The sequence below is a fragment of the Nothobranchius furzeri genome, chromosome 13 (genome assembly GCF_043380555.1).
Source record: "Nothobranchius furzeri strain GRZ-AD chromosome 13, NfurGRZ-RIMD1, whole genome shotgun sequence".
NCBI lineage: Eukaryota > Metazoa > Chordata > Actinopteri > Cyprinodontiformes > Nothobranchiidae > Nothobranchius > Nothobranchius furzeri.
In genome coordinates this window covers 46,055,858-46,075,738 of record NC_091753.1, presented here as the reverse complement: position 1 = coordinate 46,075,738, position 19,881 = coordinate 46,055,858, and the positions used below count along the sequence as shown (strand labels likewise).

The 19,881-nt window shown below is 38.6% G+C and overlaps 1 protein-coding gene across 3 annotated transcripts in view; it reads right to left on the bottom strand.

Annotated features, from left to right (window-relative positions):
- nectin1b (nectin cell adhesion molecule 1b) overlaps positions 1 to 19,881 on the bottom strand; it is a 282,024-nt gene that overhangs the window by 21,403 nt on the left and 240,740 nt on the right. For 2 of the 3 annotated variants that reach the window (XM_070543218.1, XM_070543214.1), the window contains one exon: positions 16,407 to 16,508. In XM_070543218.1, coding sequence (XP_070399319.1) covers positions 16,407 to 16,508 — 102 coding nt within the window. Of the gene's footprint in view, positions 1 to 8,668; positions 8,857 to 16,406; positions 16,509 to 19,881 lie in introns of all 3 variants that reach the window. The other variant, XM_070543216.1, reaches the window with a different exon arrangement.

Genomic DNA, 19,881 nt, shown 5'->3' with positions numbered 1-19,881 from the left:
ACTCAGTCTGACCTTTTCTTTTATTTGCATCAGTAAATTTTCTCTTGTCCTTTCCACCTCAGGCTGATCTCATGCAGATGCATTTATTTATTGTATTTTTGTGCATCAGAAGCTGGCCTGTAAGCCCAGTTTGACACATCAGGTCCATCAGACATGCACAAAATAACAAGCTGGTGCGACATTTAAGGCATAGTCCACTCCTAAGTTAAAAAGTCAAGAAAATAATTCATTAGTGATCCTAATTTTTCTTGATGACCTCAATAATCATAAAGACAGCAAATGAAAGGAATTACAGGAGCCAATTCAGACTATGTTGGAGCTAAAAGCTGTGTTTGTAAGGTCCCTTTCCTGGTTTTGCAAGGCTGACGTCAGCAACATATTGAAATTGCCTCTGATTTGATGTGAGAGAGGCTTTTTTGAGGAGGTTCGGCCGAAGGCTCTCGGCAACCCGCTGTCCTAAAGAACTTGTTTGTATAACTGAAAATAAAGGCCCACGCTGTGACAGACAATTGTCTAATCTTTAGTGTCTTATTGAATCCATAAAAGGATCCCACAACTACATAACAGCAAATAACCGCTGTAAGGACACGGGGCAGCAGCCCCCCCAAAAACACCTACTTTGTCTAACATGTATTTGGCCATTTTTTATGTTACATTTTTTTTTCTTTCAAAAAACTGTAGCAGTTTTAAGTCAGTGGTCCAGCCTTTGTGTTTACGGTGTGTTTTTGAATTTGAGTGATAGAAATGCTAGCTGTTACCATTGACTTACATTGCTTATGCTAAGCTAAAGCTAACAAATCACTGCAGGATCAGGAGAATGATGCTCTCCCCCACTTATCTAACTATGGAGAATGTGGCAACAGACTAAATTTTATTTAGGGGGGAATGTCCCTTTAAAGGTTTTGCAGGGCAAAGCTCAAATATTTATTCAAATTTCGAGAATAAACCAGAATGAAGTGGGAGTTTTGCTTATTGTTGTTATCTTTAAAAAGAGTAAATTAAACCAAGGATCAAAAATAGGATGACTATAAATGATTTAAACACACAAAAAGTCTAAAGATTAAATCTCCTGAAGGGTAATGACTGTTTGAGTCTCTCATACATAAAGACCTTGTCTCTAAAACTAAATATTTCACTGAAATGTTCACTGACAACCTCTTTAATTAGCTGTCAGGTTTAAAATAATGGGTCTGGTCAGAGTGACAGCTTTATTACAACGTTTTAGAGTTATAATAAAGGACTTACGGTAGTTCTTGGTGAAGGCTGGGGAGAGAATATGTGGTATTAATGAACGCAGCTCCATTTCTTGTCAGTTATGCATTCAAACACTTTCAGCTTTGACTTATTTTCTCAGTACTCCTTCAGTTAAATCCCATGTATGTAAAAAGGGTCGGTGTGGGAAAAGCCTTCATAACTTTGATTGATGAAATAGAAAATCAGTTTAAAGTTATTTTAAATAGATAGAATTAAACATTCACTTAATCAGTGTTTCCCAACCCGTTTTGATTCGTGGAGCCATTTTCTCATACCACGGGTAGCCTCTTCGTCAGTCGTGTTGACAATTTCCCAAAAGTAAAACGTACAACTTTGTTTCTGCCTTAACTGTTTGGGCCAAAAGCAACTTTTCTACCCTAAAGGCCTCACATCCACACACTCTTACAAAATGCCAACAACAACGGATTTATGGTAGCGTATAACATAAGTGCAATAAATAAATAAAAATGACATAAACACAGTATCTTGTAATGACGAGAACTTTTTTGTTAAAGCAATATTTATATTGCATTGTAAAGAGAAATGTTCTTGTCAGTCGCCTACAAGGTTACTGCTTCCATGTTTTTTGACAATAATAAGCTTCCATACATAAAGCTTAGTGAACTCAACAACTTTGCAAAGTTTGTACCATTTAACATAAAACTAGAAAAGTTTTAGGATTTCCATTCAACATTGTACAAAGCTAAAAAGAAAAGAATCATACATGCATACATTTAATAGCAAGGATTAATCTAAATGAAATCTGACTCACCTTGAAGCCATTTTAAGCACCAGTATATTGAGTTGATAACATAACCTTGGGGAGGTAAGGCTCAAATAAGTTTTCATATCAGATAATGTAATAAGTCTGTCACAGCCAAAGGATGCAGGTAAAATACATGATTTAACATTGGCTGATTCATTTCACTGATTACTTTGGAGTCACAGACTAAAGGTTAATTTCTACTTCCTGCTTTTCTTGCAAAATATGTGAATTTTGTCACTTTGCTTTAGTGGTTCAGAGTTTGGTTCAGTAAACATCACGGACGGTGTAGAGCCGAACAAGATCATAACCGTTACAAATACTGACGGCTACAAATCCAGATGTTCTTTCACATTTTGGTCACAAAAAGCCATAAAAGTTGATGTAAGAATAGAAAATTCAACAGCTGATTTGTTTTGCTTTGTGTCGATTGGAAAAGTTTGTATCAGCTTTGACGTCATATTTCTGCTCAAAGGTGAAAACCACTAAAAAAAATTTATTTTGAAAAAAATAAGCATTTTATATATAAAAAGTCCCATAAAGATTAATTAACGTCTCATATTTAAATAGCAAAAAGGCAATTATGGATCTTTTTGACAACTTCCACCCACATGCAGATGCCAAAGGTTTATTATCAGATATAAAAATTGAATATTAATGTAGAGAGTGTAAATGCTGCTGCTCTCTTAAACTATAATGCAGTAAACAAAAATATTCATATTTTACCATTTTTTTGTGCCAGTCTGAGTATGTTAGGTTGGAAATACATGAATATTTGTTATATTAACTGTATAACATTGACAACATTTTATAAGTAATTAAGAGGGTTCTGCTTTGGAGGTCACTTGGAGCCCTTTTTAGTTTATAATTAGTGTTATGGAGTCAAATAAAATATTAAATATGTTTGTTTGTGTGAATAATCAGTCAAGTAGTTTTTCTAAATTTTTGTGTGGAGTGGCACATAAAGAATTATTTCGTATTTCACATTCTCTCTTTGTGGAAATAATCATAATTTCATTTAAAAAGCAAATAAATAAAAAACTAAGATACAAAACAAAAAAAATAACATGCTGTATAAATATAATTGTCTATTGTTAAATTGATGTAATGTTTTTTTTTTATTGTTTTATAAGTGGACAATTTTAATAAATTTGCTGTGGTCTCTAGTAATGAAAGCCGCATGAGTAATTTTCTGGGGGAAAAAAAGCTCTGGTGCTTCTGTTTCAAGGAGTAGAAGTTAGTCAGAGAAGTGGGGAGCAGAAATCGGCAAGATGTCTTACTCACTAATATTCATGTTATGCAAATGTATCGCCTCTGATTGGCTAACAGCTGTCTGACTCTTCCACTACTTTTGTTTGCGTGGTTTTTTTGAGTAAAAAAAGCTACATTGATGCTTTGTCAGGACTTCATCATGCCCAACTCTCGCTACTGGGTAGACACCACTCACCGCTTAGCTCAGTCATTCTTTCCTCATTCTTTCCGCTGCAGCGCTTGAGTTTGCCGTCTTAGCTGATTATGTTTAAAAAGCAAAACTGTGTTTTCTGTCATTTTCAACACAGCTGCCGGCCGGAACTCGGCACTAACTCCCTATGTCATCTTGACACCTCCCTCTGTTGCACCAAGGCACAATTGCCATTTATATGACAATTACCGCAATTTTACTACCAAGCAAGGTGGAATGAATGCCGCAAAATTCGTGCAACGCCATGGCGGCTTGGCGCCTTTATAAGACACGTTGTTGCGGTAATATTACGCTGATTTGCCGGCCTGCGTGCCTCGTAAAAAGAGCTGCAATGAACCTTACTGAACTTCTGCTGGGTCTATTCCGGATGAACTACTGTAATGACATGTACCAATAAATCCAAATCAGTATTGTATTGTTGCAAAAATTAAAGGCTCTGATCTCCAAACATTTCCAGCAACTCATGTGAAGTAAAGTTACAAAGCCATTTAGGTGGAATTCTGCAGTAGAATCACTATAAAGCTGTTTCAAAGCCACAAACAGCCTAGTTCTACTTTAACAGGTCTCCATACATATGTGTGTGTGTGTGTGTGTGTGTGTGTGTGTGTGTGTGTGTGTGTGTGTGTGTGCATGTGTGTGTTCTGCCTGCACATGGATCGTAGTGCTCTTCTGCAACAGGAAGTTGTGTATCTAAACTGTCAATGCTCTTGATATCCCCATTAGAATTGGAAGACGATGCTTGTCTGCTAATTTGTCGAACCGCTACAACAGATTGGAGCTTTCACAGCTGTGGCAGCACCTCACATGTAGGTTTTAATTAGCCTTCTTCACCCAGCCTCCACCTGCAGAAAATGACATTATTCCATCACTCATTAGCTGTGGCGGCCTGTGCTTTCTGTGGGCTCACTGCAATGCCACTTACTCTTTTAAGACTTTATTTAAAAAAAGATTAAATTTCAATAATGGTTACTGTTTTGCAATTATATGGACTTAAAATGATAACGAATGTTTGTTTTACCTTTATTGCCACGTTAATGCTTATGTTTATGTATTCAGCAGATGCATGTTGCCCTTGAGGCTAACAACAGCAATAACAAAGTTAATGTCAGGTAAATTAGTTTCTTCTCTAACTTTAACAAGATGTGCAAAATGAAAATCTTAGACTTATACCTGATCACTTATGCACACATTACAATCAGTTCTAAAGACATAACAATACAGATCCGTCAACTTTACTCATAGCTTTAAAACATTTGCAGCGGTATCCAGTAGGAATGAATGCCTTGTAAGTTGTTTTCTGGGGAAACAAGCTCAGGTGCGCCTGTTTGATGACGTAGAAGTGAACCGGAGGAGAAAGTAGCTTCAGATGACAGCATTTGGGGTCCTATATCCTGTCATTTGGACATCTCACCTATAGTCCTGCTTTGCAACGCTGATGTTTTATCTCCATAAAAAACACACGCCAGGAGGAGTTCTGGCATGTGGTGGAGTTGCTAATGTGAACGATTAGCTTCTACTAGCTGAGACCTTCTCTGCTGTTACCTGGACTTTAAAACTAAAACATCCTTCCCCGTTGTGAGTCAAGATGGGTAAGTCCATGAATGCTAAATGACAGTGTGACGTAGGCTTTCTGAACCGAGCGTTGTTCTGCCTATTTTCTATCATGAAATAGGTGTAGGAGACCATTTTCACCTTCAGACTGCATTTTAAACTCAGAGTGACTGATTATAATCAGAAATAATAACCAAAAGACGGTTTCTCAGAGAATCTGCTCTTTAATAAAACAAAATGTGCACGAAATTAATTCCTCAAAGACACACATCTTTAACTGATGATGTTTGAATTGTTTGTGCTGCTTTGAAAACAAAATGCTGCATGCAAGTTAGCTGACTGACACGTGTTTTCTCTGGTACCTTGTTTATTATTTAGATCCTCTGAGGAGGAGGATATCATTATTATTCCTCATGTGTGTTGCGTCTTTTTTAAACAAACTGACTTATGTACATGTCTTCATTATTAATAGCACGGAGAGGAATTTTAAATTTATCATTGCTGTAAGGTTGGATGAGCCTGTCGTAAAGAGTGAATAATTAGAACCACTGTAAGTACAAACTGTCTCCTAGCAACCAGCTGCTTTGTCTGCGAGGAACTGCTAGTTTATTCTCTCCGTTTTGTTTTGGAGCAAAGCATCACAATGTTGCAGGCTGTTTGTACTTACTAGAGCATCAGGTTGGATCGTTTCAGGTTTCGTATCAGTTTTAAACAATATCTGCTGATGCAACCTGTTACTGTTGGTAAATAAATACATGATGGGGTTTTATAGTGTGTGTGTGTGTGTGTGTGTGTGTGTGTGTGTGTGTGTGTGTGTGTGTGTGTGTGTGTGTGTGTGTGTGTGTGCAAAACCTGCAAATAAGCTCAACACTGACTATAAACTTGTGTCTCTGACATCAGCTACCGTTTTTATTTAGCTCTGAGTCAATTAGAATTTGTTTAATACATTTTACAGTCATATCTGGATGTTCTGCAACTTATCAAATGTTTGTACTCTATAGAAGAGGGTAATAATGTTTTTGCCTGCATCTGTGTGTGAGCAAGAGAGAAAATGATTAGGAAAGAGGGAAATCAGTGGATCGTGGGAAAAAGGCAGAATAAGAACAGAAGAAGGAGAGGGTGATGAAGGTCAGACCAAAGCCAGCTTGAACAAGTGGGTCTTCAGCTGCTTTTTAAAGGAGACCACTGAGTCCACTGATCTCGGGCTCAGGGGGAGAAAGGTCCAGAGTCTGGGGGCCACAGCAGCAAATGATCTGTCACCATTGGTCTTTAGCCTGGTGCTGCACAACCAGTAGGCTTTGGTCACTGGACCTCAAGGACCTGCTGGGGGTGTAGGGACTGAGAAGATAATGTGAGTGTACATATACTGGCCCTTCGCACCTACGTCACCTGATGACGTGGGTCTACCATGAGGGCAAAAACATAGTAAACAGTGAGTGAAAGAAGTATCGAACAACGGGAAAAGTAGCACCTTAGATTGTTTTTTTAGTTGTTGTTTTTTGCTTTTTGCAATGTTTAGCATGGTTTCAACTAGTTTTGAGCCCAGTTATGTTATCAGCAATAGTAGTGCGCCTAGGTGGGGCTACAGTTAATTACGGGAGTATTGAATGGAGAGCAAACGTTGTGACTGAGGTTGTTTCTTTCCCAGTTTAGTTTGGTCTCTACTGGTTCAAGCCCAGTTCACTTATGGGAAGGTTTAGCAAACCTATATGAGGCTCACAGAGACCAGCATTTACAAAAATCATGTGTTTATATCTGCTTACGTTCTCCCTGCTGCTGTTCATCAATGTAACAAGTTGCTGACTTTGCCAGAGTTCCCCGTGCTCCAGCCTAAAGCCCAGTTTATGCTTCAGCGTCTGAGTCAGCGAAGACACGCGACGCCATTATCCGTCCCTGCGAGGACTCTCAAGCAGGCTCGCAAGGACACACAGTCGAGCCCACTTTTCTAAGCATCTGTCCAACGAGACGGAGAATGCAAGTTTGTGATTGGTCAGGATGCCAAATTAGTCAACAGCACTGCCATTATGCCCTCAAAAAAAATATATATATATATATATATATAAATAAAAGAGTTGAAGATATTTAGTGACAAACACCGAGCAGCCTGAAGAATACCTTGTGGAAAAACTGTAAAATAGGAATGTTTTATGCACCAGTGACTGGAGGAGTAAAAAGTAGCGCAGCAAGAGTTTTATTCGTTTATGGAAATGACGGGAAACGTGGGTTTAGAGGTAGCAAGCCCATGGAGAGGTGGAGGAAGGTTCTGAAATACAAAAAACACAATATAATCTAGAGTAAATGCACTATCCTGGACCGGACACATGACAGGATACCCCAGAACAGCGCTACACCCTCTGTTGTCCTGGCGGGGAATTGCTTAGCAACACTCCCCAGGAGACGGAGAAGTCCAACAGCAAAACGTTTCTGTCAAAGCGTGTGTCTCTCCGTTGTGGAGCTGGTGCAGAAGCATAAACTAGGCTTTACTCCATCAGCCGGCCGCTAATGCAGGGAATCGGGGTAAACACTATTTTCACGTTTAGCCTGCATTATTTACGCATAAATAACAACAAGCTTTCTCAGGGAACTTGGTCTTTACTCGTGCTTTTACTTTGTACAGTGACTCCCCATAAATTGTGACAAGGATTTTCTGCAAAGATCTCTTTTTTTTCTTGCATTTGCACCATAATACATTACCAGCTATAACGGTCAGCTTCATGGATTACCATAGAAACCAATGTCACCAGTCTAGCAACACAGTGATTTCCACTCCCTTACACCCCACTTTTCTCTGTTTATGATGACAATTTCAAGAGATGTGTGTGTGTGTGTGTGTGTGTGTGTGTGTGTGTGTGTGTGTGTGTGTGTGTGTGTGTGTGTGTGTGTGTGTGTGTGTGTGTGTGTGTGTGTGTGTGTGCGTGCGTGTGTGTGTGTGTGTGTGTGTGTGTGTGTGTGTGTGCGTGTGCGTGTGTGTGTGTGTGTGTGTGTGTGTGTGTGTGTGTGTGTGTGTTCTCCAGACTCTCTCCTGTGGGGTTCAGATGACATACCAGAGTACAGTCTTTTAGACGAGAGTGTGTTTTGCTCTGCTACCAATCAAGGCTGACGAGAGGTCAATTGAGAGACTCGTTATGGACATTTGTGACAGCTCACATAAAAACATTGGGCTTGTGTTTGCAAGCCCAAAAGTGATTTTGAGATTTTCTGAAGCATCTGTAGAAGCAACATTTGTCTAAAATGCAGAGTCAAGTGGCAAATCCCCGCGTGTTATATGAATCCTGTTTAAGTCACACAAGCTGAAAGGAATCATAAAAATAGGATCAAATGTGAAAAAAAAAGATAAAATACTTGCTGGTAAGCCTCAATTAAATACATATTTTATGATTTTACTAGAGGACTTGAATGGCTGACCTCAAATCTCTCTCAATCCATCCTGTTTCTGTTGCACCAAAGAACTGCACGCCTCTGCTCGAGTGCTATTGTGTTTGATAAAAGTCTGGAAAAAATCTCTGCTTCGATCAAATGTTCGGCACGGCACCAAAGAGGGAAGGAGGAAAAGGGGGAAGCATGTGGATCACAGAGGGGGAAGTCATTGCATGTGAACAGGGGATGAACGGAGGGTTGGAGTGCATCGGTCTGTGTACCTTGAGGCCAAAGTCTGAGGGGAAAGGGCCTACAATGGCATGCGTTAGTGTGAGCTAGGCTGGATGGTTGCATACTCGACAAGGTCCCCAGGGCCAGTTAGAGCAGAGCTTCGTGGGCTGGGAGACGAGGCCAAAGCTGCAGTATCCAGCTCCGCATACTGGACATCGCAGTCCTTGTGGCCAGAGTTCTGGAGACAAGAGAGGTGAAAGGTGTGTGAGGAGTGATGCAGCCAAATAATGACATAGTGAGAACGACAGACAAGCAGACAGAGAGCGGGATCCAGACAGATGAGAGACGTCTTGACTGAAGGTTGGACTGGGACAGTCTGAGCCCCCGTGTCAGAGAACAGGGTGCAGAAAAATGTGCTTGAATGGAACATGCACAGAAAAATAAAACACATGAAAATGATAGAAAGTGACAAGTCAACAGGAGGATGGGGATGTTAGACTGAAAATCACAACCCAAATCAAAACTGAGTGTTAAAGAAAAGATGGAGAAGGGCTGTGTTTACTGGGTACGTCGACATGTTTTTTCTTGGTTTTGAATAACAGAACAGTTTAACTCAAGTGTTTGCACAAAAAATTAATATGTAGTCACAGATGTGTCTGCAGCCTAATGTGCATTTCTCCGAAATTATGCAATGTGCAGAGTTGAGGGGTGTGAAAAATGGAATGAAACAAAAACAAAAGTTGTGGCTAAACAAACTGGCTGCGTGCAGCTCAGACGCTCGGATTATGGTGAATGCATGTCCACACGATCTTTTAAAGAGCAAGTCACCCCCTACAAGAAACTTACTTCACTCCCACTTCATGTTTGAAAAATGCAACAAATGCTGTTGCTTGGCAGACCAAGAGGGCGGAGCCGCTAAGAAATACACACACACACAGGCTCACAATGGCATTATGACATCATAATGTACCAGATGACATCATACCATACCTCTTAGCCAATAGCGGTGGCAGATTTAAATTCAAATACAGTGCAGAATTTTCCCCTGACGACGGCGCAACACTGACAGTTTTAGGCAGAATATTTGAATTTTAACCAAGATGCACTGAACTGCCAAATTATTGACTGCACGTGTCTGCAGCACGATTAGACACTCATTTATTTAGTTTATCAGCAAAAAAATGTGATTTAGGGGTGACTTGCTCTTTAAACTACACGTACTGCAAGCAATGCATTCAGATCATTATGGGGTTCTAGATTACGGTTGTTAAGCATGGATACTGCAACACACACAGATGCACCTAGAAACATTTGAATGAAAATGATGGGATGTTTTCTGTTATAATCTAAAATATCAGTGTGCATGGAAACCATGCAGCCTCTGATCAGTCCAGTGATTGTTTAATTATTTGACTTGATGAGTTATTTGGCCTGGCTAATAACAGGCAAATCATTTTAATTAGAAGTAATAATAAGTGACAAAAATGATCTACGCCTAACAATGATTTTCTTAAAGTCTTCTCAGGTTGTTGTGGTTTTTAATGAAAAACTTGTAAACAAACCAAAGAAAATGCTATTTCATGACAATTTACACCTAATTAAAACAAGCACCACCGCCCTAGAAGGCCCCTATTCACAGCCACCCAAATGGATAAAATTATAAGGTGCTTTGACAGGAAAAGCCTTTTCAATAATGTCCCTGGATGACTTTTGGCGCTGGTCAGTGACGTCACTCACAGCTGAAACGATCAGGATACGCTGACGTCTTCGCAAAGTCCTGAAAGGGCCAATAAGAGGGCAGAGCCATCGTATTTTCCCTATCACCTTTCCTCCTGTCAGAAATTTCCCAGAACTCCTACAGTGGAAACACAGCTTTTAATAAATAAATAAATAAATAATTAGCTTGTAAAATGAGTAAAGTTATGCTTGACTTTTTTTGTTACAGATCCAGTTTAATTTGTATATTGTTTACAAAAACACACCAAAAGGACTAAACGGGACCTAAGATGGGAGACAGAAGTGGAAAGACCGAGACGGGACTGAACGCAGCTGCTTTAATTCAAACATATTTTCTTTGGTGATGAAATCCATGTAGCAAAATGAGAGAGGTATGTAAAAATAAAGTAGAGACAACGAAGGAGAAGAAATCCTGTATCTGTCTAGGATGAAGCCCAGTTTTCCACTTGAGAAAGAAAAACTCAGAGGAGATCACAGCTTTGGCAGGAAGTTCTGCTATTATTTAAAATCTGCATTGCAATCTTACTGCCGCCCCACCCTGCACACCCGCTGGATGTTTAAATATGTGGAATATCTGTCATGACCAGAGTGCAATCAGGGGGAAAATTACAGCCACATCGCCTTCAAATTTTTGCACACTGTTTTCTCCCATGAGAATTGTCATTAGTAACACTCGAAGCCGAGCAGTCAGTGCATGTCTCTCACAAATGGTGTTTTGAAGACCTCAGTCACATCCTACTCATCTTAAGTGCAGCCCCTAAATTTTTATTTGACTGGAATGTTACAGTTGATGAAATGAATATGATCTCCGCTCTGTGTCCATGGACGATCGGAATTAAGCATTTAGCCCCTTTGAGGAAACATTTTAATAAAAACTGCACCAAAAAATCAAAATCAACTCGCCTAAAGATAGAATAAATAATAAAAAAGAAAAGAACAGAGTTATTGCTGCAGGTTTGCAGAGATGGAGGAGTCATTTATAAAATAAATCGTCGATTCAAAGCAGCTTTAGCAAGCTTGACTGATGGGCCGATAAATGAAGCACAATATGCACTTCAGCAGCTAAGTAAAGCACATAATTAGAAAACTTAAACTTTATTTTCTCAGGGGGTATTCAGATATTATTTATTAAAGAAAAGCAGCTTGATTAAGCGCAAATAAATTCCTCTAAATTATTCATAGAATACACTTCTCAGATCAAGCTGCAGCACACTTTAGTTTAACCTACACACTTACAGAAAAACATCTGCTGAAGAATAATGAACTGGTAAACCTCAGAAGTGATAATTAAAATTTAAAAGATCAGTTCAAGGTTCAGGACTAAAAACTGTTTACGAATCATTAAGTAGAGAATGCAGTCGAGTAAAACAGAATCCCACCAACAAGCAGCACGTTCTACATTAATGAAGACATTATATATATATATATATATATATATATATATATATATATATATACATATATATATATATATATATATATATATATATATATATATATATATATATATATATATATATACATATACGTACATATATATATACATATATATATATATATACATATACATACATATATATATACATATACATGTATACATATACATGTATACATATACATATATATATATATATATATATATATATATATATATATATATATATATATATATATATATATATATATATATATATATATATATATATATATATATATATATGTATATATATATATATATATATATATATATATATATATATATATATATACATATATGTATATATATATATATATATATATATATATATATATATATATATATATACATATATGTATATATATATATATATATATATATATATATATATATATATATATATATATATACATATACATATATATATATATATATATATATATATATATATATATATATATGTACATATATATACATATATATATATACATATACATATATATATATATATATATACGTACATATATATACATATACATATATACATATACATACATATATATACATATACATATATACATATACATATATACATATATATATATATACATATATATATATATATATATACATATATATATATATATATATATATATATATATATATATATATATATATATATATACATACATATATATATACATATATATATATATACACATATATATATATATATATATATATATATATATATATATATATGATTCAGTCTGGTGCCCCGAGGAAAGAAGCAGCTATAAAGTTTGTCAGAACAACAACAGCAGAAAAATCAAGTTGTTGCTGCTGAAACAAACCTCCCCTGGCTGATGGAACAGATGTACCTCGAGGGCTTAAGGTAGCATTTAGCATCCTGAAGTTTCGGGAAAAAAACTACGGTTGTTTCTCATCTTTCTATAACATTTTTGACATTTATGGCAGTTGCTTTATTAGCAGCTCATTTAGGGCGATGTGTAGCCTAGTGAACTAGACCAAATTCTTGCTTTGCAAAGTTTGGTCTAGGAACGCTCCACTGGAACCTCTGCAGCCCCAAGCAGCATTCTGGCTGGCCAATCACAGCTCTCTAGAGGGGTTTCAAACACATAAAGAGCTGTGATTGGTCCATAATGGTGGGCGAATCATAGTGCTCTATCTGCTTAGTGAACAAATCACAGAGCTTTATCGGCTTTGTGGGCCAATCAGGGCACTCTATATGCATGGTGGGTGGGATGATGCAACAGAATGAAACAAGATGGCGACAGCTTGTTTGAAATGGCTTTTACATCAGTTTTGGACTATTAGAACTTGGGCTCCATTAGAATCAGGAGCAGATAGATGTATTTAAGTGCTTTTTTTTTTTTAGAAAAAATGATGTTTTCTCCTTCTTCAACTGCAGACCACCTCATTTACCGATAGCTGTTGTGGTAAGTATGTCACATTCATTGTCCAGTAGCATGCGGAGATCATTTGAAAGACAATGGTAGAGCCCACCCCACAACCGAGAGCCGACAATGGAGCGTTGCCAGGCTAGGAGATGTGGGTTTGTGTACCACCATTAGCGATCAGTGTTAAAACTTCTAACCACATTCAAAATAATCTATCGTATAATGCTGATTAAGGTGGATTATGGAGTTATGATAAATGATAAATGACCCGCACTTGTATAGCTTGTCTCAGAGTAAGGACTCCAAAGCGCTTTACACTACAGTTTATCATTCATCCTTTCACACACACATTCACACACTGATGGTGATGAGCTACCATGTAGCCACAGCTGCCCTGGGGCACACTGACAGTTCCACAAGGCCTTGTGTTAGGAATAAAACTTTACATTTTTTGCATGCTTCCTTTGGTAAGCTTGGGTGATAAATAACATTTAAAACTGTATTTCTTTTTGAAACAATAAAAATTTCTTATGTTTTTTTTCTAATAATTAAAAGTTGGAGTAGCGTTTTGGGGGTTTGTGTTTATTTAACCCTCCCACTGTCCTAATGGTTGTGACCCCGCGAGGAAAGCTGACCATTGAGCAGGATTGATGGTTTATCCCTTGAGGTCCACGTGGTAGGGGTGAGGTGGTGCTCACTCCTCACCCCTGCTACATGGACCCAAGGGATAAATCATCAACCCTGCTCAATGGTCAGCTTTCCTCGCGGGGTCACAACCATTAGGACAGTGGGAGGGTTAAAGGTGTAGAACACTGAAAACCCATTTTCAAACTTTATTTCTGATTATAATCAGTCACTCTGAGTTTCTTTTTAATGGAATTTGTCATTAAACCTATTTTTTAAAATGAAGGTCAGAATATGATGGTTGTAAAAACTCCAATCCACTCAAGGAGCAATGGCCGACAGAGACAGTTTTCACTGAGCTGGAAGTGAGTAACCTCGAGGAACAAAAATGTTTGTTACAACTAATTCAAAAAGAGGAAAGGGAATAACAGCGTCAGTGGAATGTCTGTCCTCCACCACCGCGGTTGTTGGATGGACCAATCACAGACATGTGCTTTTCTGTCACGCTTTGAGTGATCGGGCTCTTCTCTGCCCTTGCGCGCCTGTCAGAGAGCCCTTGCATCAATGGATAATAACGCTGCGTGTGTCCGCACCTCCACAGTCGTAGGAGTACAAATAAAGCTTAAGACGAGATATGAAAAGCTCAGAGCTCTGAAATTAAATTACAACACTATATTTTGTATAATCTGTGTTTTGACAAGGCTGCGCAGTGACGCAGTGGCTAGAGCTGTTGCCTTGCAGCGAGAAGGTCCTGGGTTCGCTTCCCGGTCTGGGATCTTTCTGCATGGAGTTTGCATGTTCTCCCTGTGCATGCGTGGGTTCTCTCCGGGTACTCCGGCTTCCTCCCACAGTCCAAAAACATGACTGTTAGGCTAATTGGTCTGTCTAAATTGTCCTTAGGTGTGTGTGTGTGTGTGTGTGTGTGTGTGTGTGTGTGTGTGTGTGTGTGTGTGTGTGTGTGTGTGTGTGTGTGTGTGTGTGTGCATGATTGTTTGTCCTGTGTGTCTCTGTGTTACCCTGCGATGGACTGGCTCTCTGTCCAGGGTGTACCCCACCTGATTGCCCACTGACCGCTGGAGATAGCACCAGCCCCCCCGACCCTACGTGGACAAGCGGGTTCAGAAAATGGATGAATGATGTGTTTTGACAAGCTTCAAAATTAAAATGTAAAATATCACCATTGTCTGTATTTAGTGTTTGATGTTTGCAGAAACAAACTAAATCTAACACGCAAACCAATCAAATATAAAAAGCTCTCCTTGCTCTTAAGTTAGTAATGATTTTAATGATGTGGGAGAATAAAAACAACTTTGCAATGCTTTCTTTTGATTCTTTTGTTGTTTGTGTGTGTGTGTGTGTGTGTGTGTGTGTGTGTGTGTGTGTGTGTGTGTGTGTGTGTGTGTGTGTGTGTGTGTGTGTGTGTGTATGTGTGTGTGTGTGTGTGTGTGTGTGTGTGTGTGTGTGTGTGTGTGTGTGTGTGTGTGTGAAATTTTCACTGACAAATGTGTACACTCATATTTAGAGATTTTGACCCAACAGTCTAAATATGAGACTGTTATGTGTCTTCACACTTGCCTGCTGGATGAAGTCTAACCTTTTTATCATCTGTAGTTCCAGGAAAAATCTCACCTAATCCAATTATGAAATCTTCTTTTTTGTACATGTGGAAAATAATATAAAAAGAGACTACTTGACTCTTTGAAATCACCTCCTAATTATAAATCGTTAACCGGCTTTAAACTACACATGTACTAAACAAAAATAGGATATTCTAGGAAACCCTAAATCACTTTCTGCATAGATAAATCATGAACTTTGTTAGAGCAGCAGATGTTTGTTGCATGGCACCTCCTATCTTTGTTAGCATTGCAAGGAGAAACACCAATTCAATGAAAACAGCTATTGCTAGATTACGTAAGCAGAAGGTGCTCCCATTAACCTGCAACGTGGTTGAAGACGTTCCTGCTGGTTTACACTGCAACATACACACACAAGACATGCATTTTCGCCTAAAAGCACTCCAGCCAAAGCAATTGACCACTTAACAGTTTCAGCCCATGCAGCTGCGGGAGGCGTGACCACAGCTAAAGACAGCAAAGGCAACAAGACAAACACTTCATAAACAAATGGTAACTTCCAGAAATGGTGATGTTCGTTTGACCATCATGTAGTTCTAGCAGATAACATGGAATGGGGGGGGGGGGGGGGGGAGCAGGAATGGTGGGCAATAGGGGTCAGGGCAACAGACAGAGAGAATGCTGATCAGCCATGGTTTACACTACAGATAGGAAGCGCTGACGTAAATGGTGACGTAAGAAGCACAGCCGAAAGCACCCTGTGGATTCACAAGCCAACACCAGGCAAGCAAAAACTAAAGAGCCTCTCGGACGTCACGGCAGCTTTGTGAAGCCCCATTCTCAAGCACCTGCAGTAACAAAAGCTTTCACCAGCAATTACACCTGACCGAACATTGCAGCTGTGAAGGCCCTCTCACAGAGACGAGCCTGTGACCCGATCGTGTTACTCACCGGTTTATCAGTGAAGGGGGTCGACTCGGAGGGTGCCATGTCGTAATAAGGGGGCTGAAGAGGAAGCTTCTGAATCTCCTCATCCTTGTCGATATGAACCACCTGCAGGAGAAAGCGAGAGCTCAGCATGACAGAAGCTCCTCTGCAGGTTGACTTTGCAATTAGCCCATCAGTGAAGCCTCCACCTTTTTGTTGTGGACATTTTAGTTCAAAGCAACAGCCGTTCAGAAGCAGCAGAAAACATCATGCTAATTGTTTATGACTTATTTTGATCACGCTATTATATTTTTTAGTGCTAATGAGCAGAAGCTGGCATGACTCATCTCAAATCTGACGAGGCTGCTTGGCAGTTTAAACTTTGACTGCTAAGGTTGAACTCTATGTACACCCAAGTTATTTAGTCCAATTAATCACTCCCACATCACACAGATGCATGATGCAAACCTTTGAAATAGCTGAACAGAAATGCTAAATCAAGTGTAAAATCTGGAAAAGAGTTGCACAGCACGGCCACGAGGATCCAATCCCACACCTAGAGGTGAAAAGTGATTGAAAAAAGACACACGGTGAGATATTCAGAGCTCTGTAGTTCCAGGTTTCTTGCATCCGTGTGTTCATTCCCAATTAATATCAAACGTCTTGAGCTTTCCTCAAATAAATTGAAACATGTTTAAGTATTTACACATAAGATTTGTTTTGACTGGTTGATGTAACTGAACTAAAATGATGTAAAAGCATTTTTTTTCTTATCACTGTTATAGCCAAACATGTGCTGCACCGGATTTAAAAGATGCATTAGTGTTTTTCTAATTTATTTGTAGAAAGGTAAACCTAGAATTCCCCATTAACAGGCCTGGATAGGTAGAATTTTTGGAACCAGAGTCTGCAAATCCAGGATGTGGGGCTGAAAGACAGGGTTGGTGGATCCACTGATTTCCCTCTTTCCTGTTCACTCTCTCTCTTCCTTAACATTTTTTAATCACAATTGCCTATTTCTGCTCATTTTAATATTTTTTAAAACATTTTCTAAATGCTTTTTTATATTTTTACATGTTTTGTTTCTGTGGAGCACCTCGTGATTTTTATCTTGAGAGGCGCTATAGATATGATATTTTCTTCTTCTTCTGCCTACTCACCTGCACTTACTCATGGGGTTTTAACTCTTAAGAACCCAAACCTTTGTCAGATGGAAAACAGAATGGAATAAATACATCAAAATGTAGAAAAAGATCAAATTAAATAAATAAGTAAAATAATTGTTGATATATGCATGGATAGAATGTCACATGGGGTTGTCAAACTTGCAGAAGCTTGAAATGTGCTGTGACACCAGTATCGCTACAGGGCCGGGGTAAAATATCACATGGCTATAACTAATTAGAGCTAAACATATTAGAGCAATGGAAGTTGAATAGTATTTGAAGACAACTGATTTAATTATAAAAGCCTCAAGTTTAGAGATTAAAATGTCCTTTCCACTGCATGTGAAAGCGTCACGAAGCGGCTGTGAAACGTACGTCAGCAATTAGCTGCCGTTAGTGCATGAGCTCCTTTCCACTGGCAGAGAAAGAGTGAGGTTTTGGATGCGCCCCAGAAGCGAGGGCATGCTATCGTTATGTTTCGAGTCTTTTATTGACGCTCTATGCCAAACTCCGCAGTTTAGATCGCACCAGACAGGAAATCAAACACAAAGCAGTGTAAAATGCATCTGAAAACTTTCAAAGTTAAAGTCACATGCAGATTCACGGGGGAACTATTTTTCACTCATCATTTTTGAAAAAAAAACCGTTCACTTTAAGGTTAACATGCAGGCTGAACATGAAAATAGTATTCTTCGCTCGGTTCAGAAAAGCCTGACAGATTTATGTCACGCTGTCACTAAGCACTCATGGACTCACCCATCCTGGCCCCAGACGGGGGAGGCTGTTGTTGGTTTATCATCCAGGAAACAGCAGAGAACGCCTGAGCTAACTGTAGAAGCTAACTGTTAGCATTAGCAGCTCCATCACATAGCAGACGTGTGGAATTTGTGGAGGTAAAACATCGTTACATGTCAAACTGAATCAGTGGTACAGTCCGTTGCTTTTAGCCAATCAGAGGCAAAATGTCAGAATATCAGGAAATAAGACTGAAAATCCTGCCATCTGCTTCCACTTTCTCCTCCAGCTGACTTACGTCCTCACACAGGAACATCTGAGTTTGTTTTTCTCAACAAACTCAACAACTCACAAGCGCTCACAAGGCAGCCATCACTACTAGAGATCACTGCTAATGCACTAAATATACAAGTAAAGTTGACCTTTAAAACATAAAATGCAGCCATCCACTAGGGGGAGCGTGTTTAGTTTAACAGAAACTAAACGCTATTCTAAAAGTTTGAAACGGCAAAAACGAAACAAACTCCTTTGAACTAAAGTTCAAGCCTTACGTTTTTCATGTCTTTGTTGTCCCTCAGAAAAAAAATCATTAGATATTTTAAAAATTATGTAGCATTATGGAAATGTTTGATAAAAATGGTCACATATGACAGTTTGTGCAGAAATGAGTCTTTTGCACATCATCACGTTGCATTTTTGATTGTGTGTTATATTTTGCATAGTCTAAAAATATAATTTCTATTCAATGTTGATAAATCAGTACAATTCTAAATAATTATAAGACAGTAATAGTAGATTTAGTTATTTTTGTGGAGAGCTTTTATTTGTGAAAAGAGCTGTATAAACACATTTCTTCTTGTTTGTCAGTAAAATATTCTATGCATCTGAAAAAAAATCTGAAAAATACTTGATGCAAGACAAAAGCAAAGCCACATAAATGCAGTATATTTGACACTAAATGCTGAGTCATGTTGTTAATTTTGTTAGTGTATTGAAAGCAATTTTTTAACCCGAGTGAAGGTCTTTTTTCTAAAGACAATGAAGAAAATGATCCTTTTTAAATCTAAATAATGTGACTTTGTAACGTTTTTTTTATTTATTTTTAGGGATGCCAGTCAGGTCTCCCTCCTGACGTATAGCATGTTTTAATAAATAAAGGAAAACCCGCTACACAAGGACATATATTACTAGATATATACAACCTCGGTGCTTGGTAAGAAAATTTAAACAATCGTTCTTTGCTTTCCAGCTCCTTCACAGCATGCTGCTGCTCGCAGGAGACTGAGAGAGATGAGCGAGACAGGTAGGCAGTTAAAGGGCGGAGTGGAGTAACACAGGTGCGCAGGGAATTGCAATCAGGATGGTGGCTTGGCGTAAGTGCTGGGAGGAACCGTGTCGTGAGGTGACAATCGCAGGTTGTTACAAGTTTTCAGAAGACATTGGAGGTTGAGTCATACACCTGCTGCTCTCTTTAAAATTCAATCTTCAGCTGTTTTACACGTGACACAGCAGAAGCAGAGAATGCACAAAAGGAACACATAATTTTCCCTTTTCAAGATGTTGTCCATCTTAAATTTCCCCCCCAGCGTCGTGCTAAT